At 46.7% G+C, this 9,793-nt stretch overlaps 1 protein-coding gene across 1 annotated transcript; it reads left to right on the top strand.

Annotated features, from left to right (window-relative positions):
• The first annotated feature begins 1,137 nt into the window (after positions 1 to 1,137).
• On the top strand, positions 1,138 to 4,944 carry LOC100994805 (cystatin-9-like). Its single transcript, XM_003829366.7, is given in 4 exon segments — positions 1,138 to 1,348; positions 1,351 to 1,481; positions 3,595 to 3,708; positions 4,645 to 4,944. Coding segments are annotated over 4 exon segments (441 nt in total). The 5' UTR covers positions 1,138 to 1,242; the 3' UTR covers positions 4,735 to 4,944.
• The last annotated feature ends 4,849 nt before the right edge of the window (positions 4,945 to 9,793 follow it).

Raw genomic sequence — 9,793 nt, 5'->3', positions numbered from 1 at the left:
GTGATCTGGGAACATGGTAGGGGACACAGTCAGAACAGTTCTTGTAGAATCAGTCTCCCTGACTTGGGACTGAACTTTCTATTCTGTTATCTGGCAACAATGCTAGCTAGGTTCTTGCCTATATTGCAGCACCATAGTCTTCTCAGCCAAACTCAAAGCTCTCACTTTTGCATACTTCACCTGTCCCGCACTATTTAATGTTCATTCTTACAGCAACAAAATAGTATTATTTCCTCTTTCAGGTTAGTTATTGCCAGGAAGTTGATTTAAAAGTAACCACCTAGTATCACCTAAGTGCTGGCAAAATAGCTCACTCTAGAACACCAAGAAGGATGGTCAGATGGAGACAAAAATGATCAAGGTGCAGAAGAATGGTCCAACCTCTATCTCACTGAGGCAGAAACATGTGATCTCCCAGGGAAGTGTTTAAAAATTTGGTCTAGAATGATATTCCAGTCTAATAAAACATGAGTGTGTGTGGTGGGGCTGCAGATGTAGGGCGGTGGGCCCTGTAGAAACCTTGGCTCTGGCTCAGCTGGAACCAGGGCTGACAAGGTTTAGAAATGCAAGCAGGGCTGGGCTGGGCATGACCAGGCTGGGGCCTCAGGACTTGGGTCTCTGTCTTTCCTGCCCTTTTCTCACAATACTCATTGTCCATCCCAGGTCAAAATGGTTGATAAAAATTGCCATTTATTTTTTTCATTTTTTCCCTTGGTTCACAGAGTACAACTGTTGAGGTATTATACAACAGAAGAACAAACTGATATCTTAGTTATTTTTCTGAACAATGGAGATCCTCTCTTTGACGGGGTGAAGGAGAGGAGAGTGAGAGTCGAGATGTCCCCAGGTCTTATCTCAGTTCGCTGGGGGAGGCGAAGGCACAGAATCATCCAAGGACACCAAGCACCTGAGGACAACCAGAACCTGTGGGTTCTGAAGGAGCAGCCTTCAAAGCTAGTGGCAGAGGGTAGCTCCCCTCCTGCCTGTGGCTTGCGCTGGCCTAGAGAGTATAGGGCAGAAGGATGGCAGATGAGTGACTCCGCATCCAGAGCTGCCTCCCTTTAATCCAGGATCCTGTCCTTCCTGTCCTGTAGGAGTGCCTGTCGCCAGTGTGGGGTGAGACAAGTTTGTCCCACAGGGCTGTCTGAGCAGATAAGATTAAGGGCTGGGTCTGTGCTCAGTTAACTTCTGTGGGCACAGGGGCTGGGAAGAGCAAAGTCAGCGGTGCCTACAGTCAGCACCATGCTGGGCCTGCCGTGGAAGGGAGGTCTGCCCTGGGCGCTGCTGCTGCTTCTCTTAGGCTCCCAGATCCTGCTGATCTATGCCTGGCATTTCCACGAGCAAAGGGACTTGACGAACACAATGTCATGGCTCGTTACCTCCCTGCCACAGTGGAGTTTGCTGTCCACACATTCAACCAACAGAGCAAGGACTACTATGCCTACAGACTGGTGCACATCTTGAATTCCTGGAAGGAGCAGGTTGGCGACCACGTACCCTCCTGCCCTGGCATCTGGCATGTGCTGCTCAGTGAAAAATGGGAGTGGGGTGGGGGCAGGGGGTCTTATTGAAGAGTCTTGTTCACCAGTTGTAGTCCATACTTAAGAAAATACAAGGTAGTTTAGTTAGTTTTTGATTTTGAAAACATCTAAGTTAGAAATTTCAAATAATTTGATCCTAATCGACTCTCATGAAAAACATATTGTTTAATCTCCATCTTTTTATGACATTATTTAACTGAAGAATGACTTCAAAATGAGGACTACCAAGAAAATGAAGATACGGAATAAGGAAAAGGGCTGAACAGAAAATGTGAATAGAGAGAAATTGAGAAATACTTCCAAAAAATATAATAAAAAAGAGATAATTTAAAAAATGAAAATTAAAAAAGAGAACAGTAAGGGTTCAGGAGCAATAAGAAACCCCCGCCAGTCCCAAAAGACCTCTGGGTGGTCAGTTCCTCTTTGCTGATTTCCACCTTCTCTGAGCTCCTTGGTGTGTCTGCACTTAATAAACTGAAGACTGTTTTACACTCTTCCTCAGACCACAGGTCGTAATCCTAAATGTTCTCCTTTTAATGAAGTCACTACAGAATGCAATCAGGAATGCACAGTTCATCTGTGCTGCAGGCATGAACAATGCAAATAGTCACCAAGTTGAGGACTTTTTTTTTTTGAGATGGAATCTTGCTCTGTCACCCAGGCTAGAGTACAGTGGCGTCATCTCCGCTCACTGCAAGATCCGCCTCCCGGGTTCAAGTGATTTTCCTGCCTCAGCCTCCCAAATAACTGGGATTACAGGCACCCGCCAGACGCCTGGTTAATTTTTTGTATTTTTAGTAGAGACAGGGTTTCACTATGTTGGCCAGGCTGGTCTTGAACTCCTGACCTCATGATCTGCCCACCTCGGCCTCCCAAAGTGCGGGGATTACAGGCATGAGCCACTGCACCCAGCTAAGTTGAGGACTTCTAGTTGGGTAGAGAGGCAAAAATGCTCTTCCTACCTCATTACTGAAACCTTGCAAGAAGAGCAAAAGGACCCCAACCCTGCACAGAGCTTAAGCCTCTGGAAAGACCCTGTGCAAGGCCCTGGCTGGTTCTCTGACCCCTGCTCTCTGGGCTGGAGCCTGCCACGTGGGTTCCTGGATGTGACAATTCCAGAGTCAGTTTTGGAGTTGGGGAAATGGACGGATAGGGAGAAGGGAGATGGAATGAAGTGAAACTGAATGGAGTGAGAATAGCAAGGTGCACTTTGCAATAGGGCAGATGGTGTTTCTTTCTTTCTTTCTTTCTTTTGATATGGAGTCTCACCCTGTCAACCAGGCTGGAGTGCAATGGCACAATCTCAGCTCCCTGCAACCTCTGCCTCCCGGGTTCAAACAATTCTCCTGCCTCAGCCTCCCTCCCGAGTAGCTGGGATTACAAGTACCTGCCACCATGCCCAGCTAACTTTTGTATTTTTAGTAGAGACGGGTTTTCACCATGTTGGCCAGGCTGGTCTCGAACTCCCGACCTCATTATTCACCCACCCCAGCCTCCAAAAGTGCTGGGATTACAGGTGTGAGCCACCACACCCGGCCCCAGATGGTGTTCCTTGAAGCCATTGTCCCAAGGATGTATGCCTGTGTGTAGTGGGAGTGCTGGGTGGCATTCTTGCATTTTTTTTTTCTCAGGTCAGGTGGAAGGTTTGACAACATGCCCTAGATGAGGCTCCCTCTGTCACAGGGCTGAGGTTACCCTGAAAGCTCTTGGAGAGCCAAACCCCTCCCCAGGCACATAGCGCCATCCTCTGGAAATGCAGCTGCAGGTTCAGACACTGACTGAGAGTGAAACTGGGGTCTCACCATGGGAGAGTGGGAAGTGCATCTGGAAATAGGGATACATTCATGGGTGTCTGCCCTGGGGCCACCATGCCCATCCACTTTTTGCTCTTAACTGCCCAATCTAAAGAAGATCTCCTGATGCCAGGCCCATGGGCAAGCTCCCTAATGGAGAAGAATGTTGGGACTTCTCCTACACAAATGACATCTTCACCAGCAGCTACTTAGGGGCAACAAAGAGGGCGTGTTCACATTAATCTCTCTGTGTGCAATAGGTGGAGTCCAAGACTGTATTCTCAATGGAGCTACTGCTGGGGAGAACTAGGTGTGGGAAATTTGAAGACGACATTGACAACTGCCCTTTCCAAGAAAGCACAGAGCTGAACAATGTAAGACAGGACACCAGCTTCCCACCTGGATACAGCTGTGGATGCCACATGGGGTGTGGTGTGGGCACAGGTGCAACTGACAAAGAGACTTAGAGGAGTGAGCCTGCAGCAGCCTCTACCAGGCTGCCCTGCTTGTGCCTTAGTGGGGAGCGCAGAGGGGCAGGCAGCTAGGGGTCCACTTGCAGGCTCCTGGCCAATCTGAGTTTATCAACTCTGCCCTGTCATGCCACTGCAGCTGCCTGCACCCAGGGCACATGGCCTTCAGACTGCTCTTTCCCCCTGGGGTCCCACTCTCCTGGGTCCAGTAAGAAGTGGTCCCCTCTCTGGTCTTCCTCCCCTGCCTTCTGGAAGAACCTGGGATCTGACATCACCTCTGTCTGTGGATGCAGTTCTCAGGGTTTCCCTACCCTCCCCTAGACCCAAAAGTGGTAGAGGCTGAGAAGGAGCCCCACTACCCTCCCTCCCAGGCCCTGAGCTGAGCTGCAGCACCTGCTCTAGGGGACAAGCTCCAAGTAAAGCCTGGCTCTGGGAAAACTCTTCCTAAGCTTAATCAACACCCTTATTGTAATATTAAAAAATAGGTAGCTGATTGCTTAAATCTGGGAACTGCTTCCACTGGGACAATGCATTCTCCTGCTGCTCTTGGGTGCAGGGATCACACCAGGACAGCCCGGGGTTCCCCTGAGGGCCACTGCTAGGGAGTGGGGAACATTGCACAGGCGCCCCTGGGTCAGAAAAGAGTTGCAGTTCAGCTCAAATCTCCAGAACAGCCCAGGACTCAGGCTTGGGGGCAGCACATGATAGCCAGAGGCCCCGTCTTCCCACTGCTTGACCTGGGAAAGGGCAATGTGGAGAGGAAGCCATTGTTCAGAGCTTGAGCCATGAGCTTCCTGAGCCTCCCTCACCCACTGTCCCTTCCTGTGCTTGTTCTCTCAGACTTTAACCTGCTTCTTCACCATCAGCACCAGGCCCTGGATGACTCAGTTCAGCCTCCTGAACAAGACCTGCTTGGAGGGATTCCACTGAGTGAAACCCACTCACAGGCTTGTCCATGTGCTGCTCCCACATTCCGTGGACATCAGCACTTCTCTTCTGAGGACTCTTCAGTGGCTGAGCAGCTTTGGACTTGTTTGTTATCCTATTTTGCATGTGTTTGAGATCTCAGATCAGTGTTTTAGAAAATCCACACATCTTGAGCCTAATCATGTAGTGTAGATCATTAAACATCAGCATTTTAAGAAACTTTGTGTGCTGTAGTTCTCGATAAAAGGGGCTGGGTGTTTGATGGAGTTATTCTCACCAGGGCAGACAAGTAGGATCTGGGTAGATGGACTCCTGAGCCAGCTCCAGGTGGCACAAGTGGTACATCTGAGCTGCTGTCTCAGGGATCACGGCCAATAACCCACGTGGCCAGAGGTGCAATGACTATCTCCTCTCAGGCACCTCATGTGCCTGGATGAGCTCAGACATGGTGTTGGGCTCCCCTGGTCTTGTGGCCTCTGCTCTTGAAGGGTGGTTCACATGCCTTTCCTGATCCTCAGCAGGTTGGTGGGCGGAAGAAAGACTTCTAGGCTCACCCTCGTAAAATGGTCCTGATGTGTGAGGCAGCAGCAGCATCTTTGGAAAATCTCTTAGAAATGTTGAACCTCAGGGCCTCCCTGCCTTTGGAAAATAAGTCTGCATTCTTGCAAATCCCCAGGGGTTCATGAACCTGGATAACAACATAAGAAACATGAAAGAGCAGCATCAAGTAGGATGGAAGTTATATAAAATATGAGGGTATAGGATTTGTTTAAGAAATAAATCAAGACCAAGATACTTTCTCCCAGAGGAGAGGGATTTCCCAGTACGGGATGTGCAGATGCATGGGAGAGGTAGGAAGGGAGTGAGAAGGCTTCAGACTTAGCAGAGGATTAACTAACTGCTTAACTTCTGAACCAGCCTAGGTAGAATGAAAACCTTCAGGAATATAGGAATTAAATTGCCCACTTTTCAAGTTAAATTACATAGGACATTTTCACAATGTTTATTATAATAAAAATCCTTGGAGTGATGTCAATAAGGTGGCAGAATAGAAACTTTCCACATTAATCCCTTCTCAAATACCCCAATTTGAACCTAACTGTACATAAAATATCCTCACAGGAGCTCATCAAACCAAGTGTCAGATTGCAACACTTGGGTAGCACAGAAATAAGACTAAAACATTGAAGAGTGCAGTAAGGAGAGTTTTATACAACCCACATCACCTTTCCTCTCACTCCAGGCTATACACTGTGGACAGAAACATCCCCTACTTGAAGGAAGGTGAGGGAGTATTGAACTTTGCCTCAGACCTCAACACTGCACCTACCACAGTAAAACCAGTGTCAGGCAGTCCCACAGGACCCCAGCCTTCAGGCTGGCACCATGGTCCAAGGCTACAGCCCCACCCCAACACAAAGACAGCTATTGTGGTCCCAGATTTCAGGCCGATCCCAGCACTAGGCTAGCTCCTACAGATACAGGCTCCAGGCTGGCTCCTCAGAGTCAGCCTTCAGGTCTAACCCAGCCCCTGTGCAGTTTCTAAAACCCTTGACTTCAGGTCAGCACCAGAAGACTGAGCATACAAGCCTGCATATACTCAAGACCATCCCCTGTGATCCTGTGCTCCAGTAAACCCAAAGATCAGGCCTATCTCAAAAGTTTCCACTGCCAGTCCAGCCTCTGCAAACCCAGGTTCTAGGATTTCCCTTGCACACCCAGGTTCCAGGCCAGCCCGCACAGTCCCAGAACCCAGGCCTGTACCCACACATTCAGCCTTCAGGATGACAACAGATCTGAACCAGGCCCTGTGTCCCAGGCTCCAAGCCAGTCCTCATGAATCTAGCCTCCAGGTCAGCATGCACACATCCAGCCTTCAGCCTGGCTTCTGTAGCCCTATGCACCAGACCAGACCTTGCAGACCCAGGTTATAAGACTCCCCTGCATTACACTGCCCCAGGACCCAGGCTGGTCCCCAGAGCACCAGGCTCCAGTGGACCCAAGATCCAGACATGTTTCAGTGTACCCTGGGTCCAGAACCACACCAGTAGACTCCTGCACAAGCTTTCCCTGTGGACCAAGGCTCAAGAACCACCCCTGTGGACTCAGTCTCCAGGACAGCCTCTGAAAATTGAGGACCCAGACCTATAGCCATGGACCCTGGCTCTTGGATTTCCCCAGGGCTAGGCTAGAATCTGTACACTCAGGCTCCAGTTCCATTACAGACACCACGCCCATCCCAGCACCTGGCTGGACACTGCAGACACAGACTCAGGACTTTCCCAGTGCCAAGTCAGCCAGGATTCAGGCTTGCCCAGTTAATTCAACTTCCTGCCCAACCACATGGAAAAAGGCTATAGAACCATCACTGCAGACCCAATCAACAGGTCAATCCTGGTGAGCCCAGGCTGCAGGCCCAACCCTATAGAACCAAGCACCAGGTGAGCCTGCCCAAGAACTCCAGCAACAAGCTTACCATGGACCATACCAGATGCCTGCCCAGAATTCTGGACAGGATGATTGGTGAAGGGCTTTTCCTGTCAAAGTCAGTCTATATTGGAACAAGTGCCTACTTGAAATGCACAGTCACCTACACATGGCCATAAGGATTACAAACAATCCGAGAAACATGACACTACCATAAAAATAAAGCACCAGTAAGTTACCCTAAAAAAATGGAGATTTACAAATGTCTGACAAAAAATTCAAAGTAATTATATTTCAATGCTCAGTGAGCTACAAGAGAATATCAAAATATACATAAATAAAATCAGTAAAAGTGAACACAGACAAAATTATAAGATCAAAAAAGAGAGAAACCACAAAAAAGAATCACACAAATTCTAGAGCTAAAGACACAATGAACTAAACTGAAAAATTTCTTCAAATAACTTCAACAGTAGACTTGATTAACCAGAAGAAAGGATCAGTGAGATTAAGACCAGGTCATTTGAAATTACCCTGTGAGAGAAACAAAGCAAAACGCACAAAAAGAGTAAATAAATTCTACAGGAATTATAAAAAACTATCAAGCAAACCAATGAATGCAATACAGGTGTCCCAGAAGGAATACAGAAAAAGAAGAGGCAGGAAACATCTTTAAGTAAATAATGGCAGAAAATTTTTCAAATCTGGAGCTAGAAATTAACATACAGATTCAGGAAGCCCAAATAACCCTAAATAGATTAAATATAATGTGACTTTTACCAATGCATTATAATACAATTTTCAACTGCCAAAGGCAAAGAGAATTTTGAAAGCAGCAAGAAAATATCAACTTGTCACATACAAGAGAATCTTTATAAGATTATCCTCTGATTTCTCAGCAGAGACCTGAAAAGCCAGGACAAATCTGAATGATACATTAAATAAACTGAAAGAATTTTTTTAATTGCAAACCGATGATACTATACCCAACAAATCTGTCATTCAGAAATGAAGAACAAATAAGAATTTTCCCAGACAAATTAAACTGTGGCAGTTCATCACTACTAGACCTGCTTTAAAAGAAATGCTGGCCTGGCATGGTGGCTCACACCTGTAATCCCAGCATTTTGGGAGGGTGAGGTGGGTGGATCATGAGGTCAGGAGTTTGAGAGCAGCCTGGCCAACATAGTACTGAAATACAAAAATTAACTTGGCAGGTGCCTGTAATCCCAGCTACTCTGGAGGCTGAGGCAGGAGAATTTCTTGAACGCAGGAGGCAGAGGTGGAGGTTGCAGTGAGCCGAGATCACACCACTGCACTACAGCCTGGGCAACAAGAGTAAGACTCTGTAAAAGAAAGAAAGAAAGAAAGAAAGAAAGAAAGAAAGAGAAAGAAAGGGAGAAAGGAATGCTAAAGAACATTCTTTTAGCTGCAAGAAAACAATACTCACTGGTAGCATATTAATATATGAAAATAAAAATCTCCCTAGTGAAACTAAGTACATACTGAAATTCAGAATACTCTAATACTATAATGGTAATTTGCAAATCTCTTATATCTTCTGTATGAAGATTTTAGGACAAAACTCTTTGAAATAATAGTAGCCACAATGATTTAAGGCAGTGGTCCCCAACTTTTTGGCACCAGGGACGTGTTTCATAGGAGACAATTTTTCCATGGACTGGGGGGTAGAGGGTACGGGATGGTTTTGGTAGGAATTTGTTCCACCCCAGGTCACCAGGCATTAGTTAGATTCTCATAAGGAGCATGTAACCTAGATCCCTCTCACGTGCAGTTCACACTCCTATGAGAATCTAATGCTACTGCTGACCTTACAGAAGGCAAAGCTCAGGTAGTAATGCTTGCTCAGCCACTGCTCACCTCCTGCTGTGTAGCCTGGTTCCTAAAAGGCCACGGACCAGTACCAGTCTCCAGTCCAGGGGTTGGGGAACCCTGTGTTATGGGATATACATATTAAAAGATGTAAACTGTGACATCAAAATGATAAAATGTTGGGAGAAGAGTGTAGAGTTTTTCAGTGTAATTGAAGTTAAGTTATTGTTGGTCCAACATAGCCTGTTTTAACTATAACATATTTTGTGTAAGCCTCATGGTACTGAAAGCAAAAACCTATAGTAGATAAAGAAAATATTAGAAGTAAAAATTCAAGCCAGGCATGATGGCTCATGCCTGTAATCCCAGCACTTTGGGAGGCCAAGGCAGACAGATCACGAGGTCAGGAAATCGAGACCATCCTGGCTAACATGGTGAAACCCTGTCTCTACTAAAAATACAAAAAATTAGCCAGGCATGGTGGCAGGCACCTGTAGTCCCAGCTACTTGGGAGGCTGAGGCAGGAGAATGGCATGAACCCGGGAGGCAGAGCTTGCAGTGAGCTGAGATCACGCCACTGCATTCCAGCCTGGGTGACAGAGCGAGACTCTATCTCAAAAAAGAAAAAAAAAGAAATTCAAAGCGTACTACTACATAAAATCATCTAATCACAAAGGAAGAAAACAAGAGAGGAAGAATGATAAAAATCTACATAACAGCCAGAAAACAATTATCAAAAGGGCAGTAGTAAGTCCTTACATATCAATGGTTACCTTGAATATGAATAGATTATAATCTTTAA

This window comes from Pan paniscus, chromosome 21 (assembly GCF_029289425.2).
Source record: "Pan paniscus chromosome 21, NHGRI_mPanPan1-v2.0_pri, whole genome shotgun sequence".
In the NCBI taxonomy this organism is placed as follows: Eukaryota; Metazoa; Chordata; class Mammalia; order Primates; family Hominidae; genus Pan; species Pan paniscus.
The sequence above is the reverse complement of the archived record's forward strand: the minus strand, read 5'-3'. Positions and strand labels throughout refer to the sequence as shown.